This window comes from Perkinsus marinus (genome assembly GCF_000006405.1).
Source record: "Perkinsus marinus ATCC 50983 genomic scaffold scf_1104296946658, whole genome shotgun sequence".
NCBI classification, from domain to species: Eukaryota; Perkinsozoa; order Perkinsida; family Perkinsidae; genus Perkinsus; species Perkinsus marinus.
In genome coordinates this window covers 131,357-144,229 of record NW_003210883.1, presented here as the reverse complement: position 1 = coordinate 144,229, position 12,873 = coordinate 131,357, and the positions used below count along the sequence as shown (strand labels likewise).

The 12,873-nt window shown below is 41.5% G+C and overlaps 4 protein-coding genes across 4 annotated transcripts; 3 read left to right on the top strand and 1 right to left on the bottom strand.

Annotated features, from left to right (window-relative positions):
* Positions 1-106: 106 nt before the first annotated feature.
* Pmar_PMAR011108 (hypothetical protein) lies at positions 107-2,508 on the bottom strand (the record flags this gene model as incomplete). Its single annotated transcript, XM_002779601.1, has 15 exons — positions 107-153; positions 194-273; positions 335-570; positions 614-712; positions 756-865; positions 912-978; positions 1,028-1,180; positions 1,338-1,442; positions 1,524-1,590; positions 1,678-1,774; positions 1,835-1,890; positions 1,935-1,995; positions 2,043-2,157; positions 2,202-2,352; positions 2,396-2,508. 15 exons carry the CDS (start codon positions 2,506-2,508, stop codon positions 107-109), a joined length of 1,557 nt encoding a protein of 518 aa, XP_002779647.1.
* A 1,104-nt stretch (positions 2,509-3,612) lies between these two features.
* Pmar_PMAR011107 (hypothetical protein) lies at positions 3,613-4,895 on the top strand (the record flags this gene model as incomplete). The annotated part of the gene is made up of 6 exons (XM_002779600.1): positions 3,613-3,721; positions 3,989-4,107; positions 4,154-4,247; positions 4,290-4,451; positions 4,498-4,602; positions 4,658-4,895. The coding sequence occupies 6 exons, from the start codon at positions 3,613-3,615 to the stop codon at positions 4,744-4,746; spliced, it is 678 nt and encodes a 225-aa protein (XP_002779646.1). The 3' UTR covers positions 4,747-4,895.
* A 2,300-nt stretch (positions 4,896-7,195) lies between these two features.
* Pmar_PMAR011106 (prohibitin, putative) lies at positions 7,196-8,645 on the top strand. The gene is made up of 8 exons (XM_002779599.1): positions 7,196-7,360; positions 7,416-7,536; positions 7,582-7,715; positions 7,770-7,880; positions 7,936-8,053; positions 8,110-8,216; positions 8,279-8,411; positions 8,476-8,645. The coding sequence occupies exons 1-7, from the start codon at positions 7,220-7,222 to the stop codon at positions 8,405-8,407; spliced, it is 861 nt and encodes a 286-aa protein (XP_002779645.1). The 5' UTR covers positions 7,196-7,219; the 3' UTR covers positions 8,408-8,411; positions 8,476-8,645.
* A 292-nt stretch (positions 8,646-8,937) lies between these two features.
* Pmar_PMAR011105 (hypothetical protein) lies at positions 8,938-11,574 on the top strand (the record flags this gene model as incomplete). Its single annotated transcript, XM_002779598.1, has 13 exons — positions 8,938-9,004; positions 9,085-9,171; positions 9,642-9,841; positions 9,901-9,969; positions 10,108-10,254; positions 10,333-10,436; positions 10,486-10,561; positions 10,625-10,677; positions 10,728-10,878; positions 10,946-11,086; positions 11,136-11,208; positions 11,273-11,336; positions 11,388-11,574. 13 exons carry the CDS (start codon positions 8,938-8,940, stop codon positions 11,512-11,514), a joined length of 1,359 nt encoding a protein of 452 aa, XP_002779644.1. The 3' UTR covers positions 11,515-11,574.
* Between the last annotated feature and the right edge of the window lie 1,299 nt (positions 11,575-12,873).

Below are 12,873 nucleotides of genomic sequence, written 5' to 3'. Positions count from 1 at the left end.
TCATAGCGGTAGTAGTAGTAGTAGTAGCAATCATTCTGAAACGTAGGTATCCACTGAAACAGAGGTAGTAGTAGGTGATGTAGTATAATGATGATGAGTAACAACATCACATGATAGTACAGTTATTAGGCTGCTGTTGCTGTTGGTGTAGACCTAAGTATATAATAATATTAATAATACAAGTTACCATCACCTCCTGAAGGCTTTATACCACCACACATCTCCATGATATCAGACATATACTGTTGTTGTTTCATAGAGTTCTCCATAAACCTATTAATAATGGAGTCACCAGGGTTCGAACTCATGATGCCATCATCCACCAGGTTACTACTTCATATCCCTTTGTAGAACTGATGAATGCATCATGCCTGCAATAGTTAGATCTTCTCCTGTTAAACCTTTACCACAATCCTCCTTCTCAATAGCAATAGATGCTACACCCTGTGCAAATGGTAATGCATATTGTATATCAAAAACTTGGTCTTCAGGACTATCTTCAACAGCAGCTTGCATCATAGTCTTTATTAACCCCAAACATGTAGTAAGACAATTCTGCATTGCTACCACCTAATACATTTACTAATCATCAAATACATATACTGAGTACTACCTGTGATGCTGTAATATTCTTAACCCTCTTTATAACACTAGATGGAGGAGGATGAGGTGGAGGCATCTGACCATTACTTCTAGCTGCTACCATCATCACCTGTAATAGTGATATTAGGCAATATTAGTACTATTAGTGCTACCTGTAGATATGCAGCTAGATCACAACTTGACTTTATCCATAGTCTGTGTATTTTATCATTATCTTTATAACGTCCATAAAGATCACCAAGTTCCAGAGGATCCAATTCAGCTGAGGATATACCAATTCCTATAACATTATTATTATTACTACTTACGATAACCAGCAGCCTTCATAGCTTTACTATTCTCCTTAGTATGTTTCACGAACTCTCTATATGCGGTCTAAAAATAATGGGTAGAATAGGAAGTAGTAGTAGTAGGTAGTGCCAACCTTAATGTCAATCTTATGATGATTTGGTCGGCGGCATTCACTATCCACTCTAGGCGAGAATAGCATATCATATAGTTGAGCCCATACCTTACGAGTACTAACATTCTGTTCATAAACTAACTCCATCATCTTCTCGAATTCATCCTCAAGTAACTAACAAGCATCATCATGATGGTATAGTACAATACCCTCCCTTACTACTAGTATTACCAGTGGTCTACAGTATTCATGTAATTTAGCCATAGTATGTGCCAACATCTCAGCCTCCTATAATAGTAGCATGTGTTAGTGATATTATTATTATTCATACCTGTTGATAGGACTTATCCTCTTCTAATTCTTTCTCCATACGTTGTACTGCCATCTCTAAATCATCTGCATCAATATGAAACTCAGAATATACCTTCAGAGTAACCTAAGTGATGACTCTGATTATAATGATGATAGCTAGTGATGAGCACGTGAGTACATGAGCTTCTGCTGTTGCCTCCACTACTTTAGGTATCATACTATATCGTTCTTCTTGAGGTATCTTCTTAAAGGTTGCTACTAATCTTAGGAACCTGTTATGAAGAATAATAAGAATAAGACATCATCACTTTCTTCTTGTTAGCAGCAGCAGCTAACACTGCTGTCTGTACTAGTACTACGTCTTATTCATGTATTTATGGATAGCTATAACCTTCTTTTTATCAATACTATCAGCAACCTCTTTATTAGCATTAACCGGAGGTACGCTAATACCACCTAATATAGTATAACTAATGATATACTCAACGCTAATGATGATGATACTCCTATTACTACCTTGTTGAGCTAACATCATCCTTTCACCAGCTTCATTGATTTCATCATCATCATACCTATATAATATCATAAGCATATGATAATAGTGATACATCCATACTTCATAGCAAGTGTTTGTATATCTTTATCAGTAATACCCTTTTCCTCAGCAGGGTCCTTCCCTATAAGGGACGATAATGATAACACCATAACAGTGATATGATACTACATTGTCCAAGTTGTAATAACATATCGTATAACTGTCTGAAGGTGAATGATTCATAACCACTATCCTTTTTAATCAAATCCCTTGCAAAATCAGCAATACGTTTACGAGAGTTGATCTGATATTGGTATGATATTAATGATGACTATCATGACCACTTACATGATATTCAGCCACATCACCAAGTAGCTGTAAGAAATCTTGACGAGTATTTATACCATCATTATCATTAGTATTAGTAGATTGTAGTGTCTCAGCAAGATGGAGAGCACCAAGGGAATCTGGTATAATACCCAATCCTACTGTACCATATCTAAGATATGATCATGCTCAACAACAAAATGGTAAGTGTATACTTTTTAATCCTGGCTTGGAAGGCCTCTGTAGCATTAATAGGCTGTGTTGAACTACTACCAACAGTAGGAGCTGACTGCTGCTGCTGATGATGTGATGATGTTGATGATGGCATTAGTAATATCCTATTAATGGTAAACAATATCAATACACTCTATTACTACAACTATCAATACTCATCATAACTATACTTTACACCGTATATTGGACTACTAGAAAAGAAGATAATCATGAGCAACTGAAGATTACTACTATTTTCTGGGCGAGCGCTATTTACATCGATTGTTGATGTCGGGTTGTCAATTAAAAGGTAAATCGTAAGGCTACAGGGTACGATCTAAGGACAAAATCTCGCTCGCCCTCGGACACTTTCTAAGGAAAGTTCTGCCATTTTCTAAGGAACTTCAGTATTTTTCTAAGGTACTTCTGCCTTTTTCTAAGGAAGCCACCTCTCCACTAATGGGGCCTTCCGGCCTTGTTTTGCAGCTTCGCCTTGGATAACAGCCTTGCCTTGGATAACAGCTCGGGTTTCGGGTTGCCCTGGATAACAGTTCGGGTTTCGGGTTGCCCTATCCGGTTTCGGGTGGGGTTTCGGGCTTCCCTTTCCCCGCTCTCACCTACAATCCTTTCTTTTCTCTTTGGTTTTGCGGTTTGGGTTCTGCCTTGCTGTTAAGGGATCTGGGTTGCTTATCTTTCATTGGTGACCCAACTCCCTCGTACGTTTAGAAATCTGTTAGTGATCACGAAGTTTCTCGTGATAAAATGTTGTTCTGCAACCTAGCTGCCAATAGCCACCTCGAGCTTCCTTGCGGGTTTGATCTGCCAAGCTAAATCACGAAGACCCCCTTCTACTAACGCAACGCTTCTTAAGCTTTCTCAGGACGCTTACTCCTCGCCTGCCTGGAGCTCGAGGCGTCGGAATTCAGTTACATACGTTATCACACAGATAAGTACACCGATGGGTACTTAGAAAGGCCAATCGGCGGCTACCGTGCTGCCAGCACGTTTAAGTGAAAAATGGGCGAGCGAGATTGTTCCCTTGGAAATGGAGATCTTCCTTAGATTTTACCTTTTCACCTCGGGTTGTCGTATGTTGTGGGTATACATCTCGATGTATTTAGTATATTATTATTATCCGTCATTATTGTCTCATCCCTCATTCTCTCTCTGGTACTACTATAAAGCTGTACTACTACTATTATTATTATCAATCATCAATATGCAGTGGATTGATAATCATAAATTACGTCAGATATCAGCCCGTATCAATACTCTAGATTTGGCTGATCTACGTCTAGATTGTAGACTTGAACTATTTGCTACTAATAGTAGTAATGATGATAATAAACTATTACCAATAGAGAAGAATAATGAGATAAGGACCTCACCACACTTACTCAAATCATCAGGACCATTATCAGCAACAGCCCAACATTCAAGACAATTATTGGTTATATTAATAGGGGCATTAAATGATACATTCCCTGATTATCAATTCAATACTCTAAGTCCTGATCATTTTGTTAAGAAGGAGGATCCTGGTGAAGTTGTCAGTAATAATACTAATAATAATAGCATATGAGTGATGCTATTAGGTGAAGTGAATCAATACTTTGGTACATCATTAGACCTAGCACAACCAGGATTAGTAGCTGAGCTATGGAGTGCAGTACAGAGTTGTCTTAGCTTTATAGATACAGATGTCTATGAATTGGTAATACCACTAATAATAACCATATATATATGATGATATGAAGTAGGTCGACGACTTGAGCCTTCTTACAGCTGCTGATGATGATTCTGGATCGCATCTATGGCAATTTCATTACTTTTTTAATGATAATAAACATAAACGTAATCACACTATGACTACCGTTGTTGTATTGTTATTATTAGGATTATTACTATTTGCCGTAAAGGCTACATCAAGATATGTTCATGGACATACGACTGGTTCGGAGGCTGATGATGAAGATGATATGATGATGCAAACTGGAGAGGTGTATTCCTCTCCAGCATCTGCAAGGGGGTATTATAGCAGTGATTCAGAGAGGAGTGGTATGTTGACATTATACTATGGTATCTTGTAGTATTGGTATTGTAGGGCATAATCACCAAGCGACTAAACAATCATCTTCCAAACAGAATGGTAGTAGATCATCATCATCAGGCCTCTATCAACAGCAGCAGCAGAGTGAGGATCAACAAAGTAGGAGGCTTATAGGAGGTCATCATCATCATCATGATGCTTGTTGTTCACTTAGGTAGTGTATGGTCCCAGACTAGTCGTGAAGATATTGCTATGGATGATTATGCTAGTAGTAGCAGTGATCTATCTAATGATATGTATTAGAGAAAAAAGTAAAATAATATAACATTATAGTATTATTAACCACCATAAGTATTATCTATGGTTATTATTATGAATAGGATGATGATAAGGATATCATTAGGAAGACACTGGATAATACTCATACGGTGGTAATATCCGTAATCACTACATCACCACACCATAGTCGAGTTATTATTACTTTAATAACCCTGGGTTGATAGTGGATTACCTTACGACTGATTATATTATCATCTTCTCCTTATTCATCCAGCTTTATTATGAATCAGTATTGACATCGTTAATTATGGTGTATTAGGATGATGTCCATGGTTAGTGCAATGATGCTTGATATAGTGGGAGTATGTACTCGTTATGTCCGATATGACTCGTAATGTAACCTTACCCAAATCCTTATCTACATCCACTGGCATTCGGATACTAATATGTAATGCTATAGTCCTAATACCATCAAGGCCAAACACATATCTCTGGTTAGTGTGCCCTTTTCATGAACTACTGAACTGTAATCAAGGATGGAGTGTAGATGATTGCAGTTAAGAGGGAGTAGCACTAGGCCTTCGTGACGAAGGGGCGGAGGAGCTCACTTAGTCCACGTCTATTGATTAGATCAATGAATATGACATAGGTCCAGCCCGGTTCGATCCCCGGATAGGACATTTTCCCGTCATCAAAGTTTTTAGTGCATATCTTCTCTAGCTGTTCGCATCATCGAGTTTTCCGATTTTTTCCAACACCTCCGCATATAGAGGAGTCGTTTGATCTATCTGATAGCCTCCCATGCTTCGTAGTTGAGCCAGAATAATTCTGCACGCATGCACAACGCGAAAGTGCTGCCTGTCGTTGGGGTATATGCTCCTCCTCCGTAATTAGAAGATGTATGTATAGTAGTGTATGATATCATCATATTTAGGTCTAACAATTAGCAGTACTATATTAATTGTTAATCGATTGTTGTGTAGTAGAGAGCTTGTGGTTATCAGCTGTTGATATGGTCTCTATGACTACAGCACATTTTGTAGGAATACCCCCTTACTAAACAACAACACTAATGCAACACCATTTGTACTGTAGCTAACCTCATCCTTCACCGGTGATACTGCCGTTGCTGCTTTTCAACATCAATGTACCTGAGTGCCTTACTCGATTAGTAGTAGTAGTTGTTGTTGATGATTATATATCATACGATTTATTCATCACCTCATTCACCTCTTCACAATAATCAACGATGCCCTCCAGTGGTACTAGCTCTCTCCGGCTTAGCATGGAAAAATTGGGGTTCAACGACTACAGGAACTTCTTGAATGAAATATCTTTCACCGCGCATAATGGTACACCCGAGTGGATGACAAACTGCATCAGGCCCTCCTTCCTCAGTGCCACTCATGCTAGATATAGTTCCATGGACAACTTAGAGGTTTCTTCTCCGGCGAGCTGTTGCATGAGCTCTCGTGATGGTTCACCCCACTTCGCGCACATCTCTTATTTATATTGATGCATCATCGCCCACATCGCGGAGACTGAGTCCCCTTCTTCATTGTATACTAGTTCCTAAGCTGTGGGTTGCGGGCTAGCTAGCCAGAGATTGTTGGATTTTAGAGGAGCCATGAGGGAGGGGGAAGAGGAACTAAGAGCTACGAAATCGTAATTGATATGAGTCAGAGTGTACGTGTTGATCCGTAATTTATGTTACGGAGCAGCCTCCGTAAGCGTCGTAAACATCAGTCGTAACGGTCCGTAACGTAAATCTATTGCCCATCTGTACCCTCCACCTCCCATATTAGCAGGAGTATGATATCCATATTACTAGAGGCTGGCCACCCCGAACATAACTGCTCCACCTAGGCGTATATGATGGTGACATCTATCCATGGTCGTCTCTTGCCATTTAACCCTATTAACATCATCAGCCTTCTACCATCATAATAACGCATCATCCAACCCGAGTATTTTATTCCTTTAATGTTTCTCTTAACGATCTATTGTATTACCATTCCATATGCGGACCTGAACTTAATCCCGTCTACTCCTACTGTAGAAGTAGACGGGATGTGTAGTGGATATACAGTGTATGTGGTAGTATTATAGTCAATTCCTCCTCTACCTGCTACTACTACGGTTAGTGTATCGTATGGTCCTTTAATGACCATACTAGGACTCGTATCCACCTCATTTGCCGCCGCTACTTTAACAATGTTTAATGACCATGACCTGTAGTTAGGTCGACATCTCCACAAGAGTAACGCTATGAGACTCAACAGACTTACAACTACAAACTCTGCACTCTGCTGTTGTCTATCCTCCACTTCACGCGAGGAGAGGCGAACATGCGGCGCAGTCCATCGATCACATGGGCGAGCGCTAATCGATTGATGCTCGTGAAAATGATACTCGAGAGGTTAAGGTCATGATGAAGTTGGGCGAGTACAAGTGTTGTTGATGTTGTTGTTGTAGTGATTGCCTCTTATTAGTATATATGGCGAGTGCATCATCTGCAGGAGCTGATAAGTTCCTATCTGGTTTGGCATTAGCAGCCTTTGGTGCAGGAGGAGTCGGCTTATTCTGCAATACATGCCTTTTTAATGTAGATGGTGGTCAGAGAGCAGTCATGTGGAGTGTAATCATAACAACAACAAGTTCCACCTCCCTCTACAGCTTGGTCATCTTATTAGGTATTCAGTGGTGTATCTGATAAGATATATGGTGAAGGGACTCATATTAGAATACCATGGTTTCAACGACCACATGTCTATTCAATACAGATAAAACCTAAACTTATTCAGACTACTACAGGTAGATGTCCTAATACATATCCTTATTAACATTAAGATACTATAGGTACGAAGGATCTCCAAATGGCCACTATTCATGTCCGTCTGCTGTATCGTCCTGTTACTGATCGTTTACCAGCTATTCACAAGTCTCTTGGCCCGGACTATGCTGAGAGAGTATTACCTTCAGTTGGGAATGAGGTAGGCAGTCTGTAGTAGGGTAGTAGGGGAGTTGGTCATGGTTATTATCATCAGGTGTTGAAGGCAGTTGTTGCTCGTTATAATGCTGAACAGCTTCTAACACAACGAGAGAAGGTATCTCGTGAGATTAGGAATGCTGTAGTGGATCGATGCCAAGCATTTGATGTGAGCAGCCTCCAACTGGGCGGTCATGGTTGGTAATCAAAGTTGTTATCATTAGATTGCTCTGGATGATGTCTCCATCACTCACTTGAATTATGGTAAGGAGTTTGCCAAGGCTATTGAGGAGAAACAGGTTGCCGAGCAGGAAGCTGAGAGGCAGAAGTTTGTTGTTGCTAGTAATGAGTGATGACGGAGGGAGGATATAAGATTGGCAATACTACGATCACTTCAGAGACCGAACAAGAGAGGATAGCAACAGTGATAAGAGCTGAGGGTGAGGCTCAGGCAGCTACTATGATATCCAAGGCCCTTAAAGAACATGGTACTGGTCTTATTGAGGTAATCATCATCATAATGAGGGAGGGGTATCATCATCATCACTCTAGTTGGTATATGATTAGGTTAGAAGGATTGATGCAGCACGAGAGATTGCTGAGACATTGGCTAAATCTCCTAATGTCATGTATCTACCCGAGAAGCAGAATACCCTCCTAGGTCTTGGATCAGCAGCTCAGGGTGGTGGAAAATAAATTGGTATGATCATGTAGAATAGATGTTATGATGATGATGATTATGAAGTGCTGTCGCTGCATCTCAGGTTTCCGATAAGGTCGACAGGTTACTTATGAATCGATTGAAGGTAACAGGGTCGTACCCTATCGTTTACCAGAAGTTAGTTGAGGAGTGGTATTTATCCTCCCCAGTGCGCAGTTTCTAATACCTTCTCGATTCCAGCAACTGATCGACCTGTTGATGATAGTTTCAAGTGGTGGTCGTAATAATAATAATACATAACCTCACCTCATCATTGTTGTGTTGATATTAATAATAACATTGTTACACAGTATAAGCCATTATAGTTAGCACTCAGGGGTATAGTGATGTCGGCAGCAGGTGGGGTACACTTACGGGATGATAAGAGATATATATTAGGTGTGATGATGATGATCGTCCATACACGATGACTTGGCCCTACTTTCTACTATGAAGGAGTGTTGTGTGAAGGAGGAAGAGGAGGAAGAGGAGGAGGGGATTATATTATCGTATAAGTTTATCTAGGATGGATCATGAGATCGAGTCACGACTGCCACATGGTGATAATGAAGAAGAAGAAGTCGATGATCGAAGTAGTAGGACCATTGTGGTCATCATCATCATCATGGTGGTGGTGGTAGTGGTTATCAATCGTTGAAGTATCATCATTCAGGAGCTTTAAGATTGCAAGCTGCCGAGGCCAGGAGGATTGCTGGGCCAGAGGGTGAGGAACCTAATAGGAAGCGGTTACGTCTTGCTGGTAATCCTTGAATAATTTCGTGGCGCAGTGACGGTTGTACATTCAGAAGGAGGCCCTCATTACTCCTCCTCCTCCTCTTCTTCTTCCACTATACGTCCCATCAAGGTCGAGGGTTTACTCCACCAAGAAGAGGCCACAGTGGTCAACAATACTACTAGTGCTACTACTACTGCTGCATCGTCGTCGTCGTCGTCATCGTCATCTAGCAGTGTAAGTTGACAATGGTCCTTCTTCTTCTTCTTCTTGTTGTTGTTGTTGTTGAGGACTATGCATCTGGTGACCTATCAGGCGCCGTGCACACATGGTGATGTGGTCGAGATAGATGATAATGATGATGGATGGCCGGCAGATGTATTAGAGGTATCATCATCCTCTTCCTCCTCCTCCTCAGATGATGATGATGGAGATGATTTGGAAAGGGGTAATGTTGTATTGTCCACTAGGCTTGGTGTTGTATCGTTTAGCCTCAGGGCCTGTTATTGAAGTAGATTTGGATGATGATGAGGCTGCCGCCGACTTCGAGGCTGGAGCTGCACCAATAGCAATTACTGAGGATGAGGCCAGTGATAATGACGATGAAGTAGAGTTTGTAGGGGAGAGTAGGGCGGTAGGGGCTAATTGGGTCTTGAGAAGGGAGCATGGACCTAGGCTGGACCAGAGAGCATTACAGGTGGGTTATAAGGCCACCACCAACACCACCCGCCTCTTCCTACTCTTATCCTCATGCAGGCATTGGACCGTCATCTTGGCTTTAACAACAACAACAACCTCCTTCATCCTCCTCCTGTCCGCGTAGAGGTAGGCGGTATGATGATGCCTCCTATGAATCATCATCCACTACCTAATGCATTTATCAATAGAGCCAATAGGGAACGGCTTAGGGCAGGGGTAGTAGTAGTAGTCATGGGTGTATTCTCATTACGGTATTATGTATAGGGTGTTCGACGATATAATACTGGCAACCTACCTGACTTACGAGATGTCGATACTACTCCTCAACAGGGGGAGGGTAATGATGATGCTGGTAATCGTATGCCTCTGTATGTCATCCGATACCCTAGAGGGAATCGGCAAAGATGCGAAGTAATATTAATCATTATCATCATAGACAGCAGCAACAGCAGCAGTAGAGTGATGTTGAGTATGATATTAAGTATACAGGTATGTCATGGGAATATATCTCTTAATGCGACCACTCTCTCTTACCGTAGTAGGAGTGTAGTGAGGACCATCCATCTTGAGTGTACGCCCAACTGCCGAGCTCTGTAATAATAGTAACATACCTCTAGTCTTGGAGGTGAGCAATGGGTGTAGGTACCGGCCAACAGATGTTGGCATTGATGTTATCTTTCATGATGCAGTTGCTAATGATGAAGCGGAAGTGGATCGGGTAGGCAATAGGAAGGCAGGGATCCGCCCAGGTTCGACCCCTGGTCAATGGATATTCTCATAGGTCATCACCACTCTGAGTCATCTAAGGAGTAGAAGGCTGATGGATCGTGAGAGGTGGGTACAACTTCCCCTTCCCTCGGTGAATCGGCGTATCCCATCTGCAGTGAACTCCGACGTCGGCGTAATAACAGACGACAGCAACAACAGCAGCAACATGGTGGGGGTGATCTCCGAATACCCGACCAAGCTATAATGGTCGGGGATATTGGACGACGGATGATCACCTTTGATAATGGCTTGCATGAGGGAATATTGGTAATGATAGAAAATATGAAGAGGAAGAGAGCACATCTACCACTATCATTCAATATGCTGCTTATAGGCATATAACTGGCTCATCCCAGGAAGTGGCCTACAGGATCAGCATGTTGTTAACAACATGTATCACCCCTCGGTGGCTGAAGCTCTACTACGTGGACACATACCACAACGACGAGGACCTCCTCCACCCTCTATACCCGCGGTAAAGGGGTCAATGTTCTTATGGGTGGTAAGGATTGGATAATACTCAGATGATGAAGAAATGCACCAGAGTTATCATCAAGAAGGCTGATATTGATCCCGACACCAAGGATTGGAGAGAATGTAATAAAGTAGTCGTCTTTATCATCATTATCATCATCTTGTATATCTATCATTATCACTCTAGGTACGATTTGTTTGGAGCCCATGAAGACCAGGCAAGCCGTCATAGAGTTGCCTTGTGAGCACAGGTTAGTTACTATTATTATGGTATTAGATGTTATATGGATAGTATATGATAGATATCATCGTGGATGCATCGAGAAATGGTTTAAGACAGCATCGATGAAGGATCCGACTAATGTTCGATGCCCTCTCGATAAGAAATCATTATTCGACATGTTGGGGGAACCTGTCCCTGGAGCATAGAAGGAACTGTAGATATAATTATTGCATCATCATCAAAAGGGACCATCACTAAGGTATAATTTACTACAAAACAAAAAGGAGCGCAAATAGCAGTGCGTGAACGATAAGAGTTGTTTAGTTGAGTAGTAGTATGGAGATGTTAATAATATAATCCTGAATGATTATTGACTTATGGTAAACGACTAATGAACGTCCTGAGCGGCAACTAGAAGCAACTATGCTGTTAAAGTACCCACGTACTTCCAGTCAGTGGCGTTGTTTATAATCAAGCCCCCTTCGGTGCGCTCAAGGATATGTAGCGATTTTACCATTGATCACTTTAGGAGCAGCAGTGTGGGGTGAATGATGATGTACGACCAATACATTTCGCCAACTGTGAGAACAGACCTGATAGCATCGTAACTTCTACTATCATGAGTGACTTTGGCATATGGACATGGTCGAAGAGGATGTTCAGTGGCATTGATCACTAAAGTTCAACTATGGTGCACGAAAAGCTCATACGTATGTGTGAAGCTATGTAGGGATATGCTTACATGGTTGCAGCACGCTAGTATCTGAAGAGTGACATCAATAGTGAAAGGATAAGCGTTCTTAGTTGCCGAAGAGGGAATGATAGTGTCCGAGTGTATCACACAGAGTGACTCACCTAGAGAGACATCGTGCTCAACTATAACGTAAAACATATGGACTTGTGTTCCACAACAGTGGTCGGGTTAATTGCTCGAAGCTATCTTCAGTGGATTTCACGTCCTATCAAAGTCTTCGAAGTAAAGATTGTATCGGCATCATCTGTTTCGTCTTCCTGCTCCTCCTCCTCACTAGCCTATAGAGTCTCGCGCCCAGCTTTGTCCATTGGGAAGGTTTGTCTGTCCGGATGATGGGTGCCCTTCTGAGTACTCAACTTTGTTGTAGATGTTAGGAGTGGGAATGATAAAGCTGATTATCATCATGACAACAATACAGTCATTCGACTTTTCCATGCATACATCGGGAATTTCAATAGAGACCAATACTACTATAGTCATATTGCAACTACGAAGAGGCTACTTCGATTTCCACTTGATGTTGTTCTATTCAAGTGATCTAGTTATGGTCAATTCTGACGCTACTTCCCCCTAGTTTTACCCCCTATATTATTGTAGCTTTTACCCCGTTTAACTTCGCGAAGAGTGGCGCGAGGACAGAAGTGAGTCTTGTGAGTTTTTGGGTACGTATGGAGCTCCCATACGGTATGGAACTTCCATGCATATCCAAGACATCTCGTATAAAACTACCAGAGATAGGAGGTAACCCCCGCGATCAAGATGTTGCTACTAACAAACACGGAATGTTCCTATCATGGAAATATCATCGGCA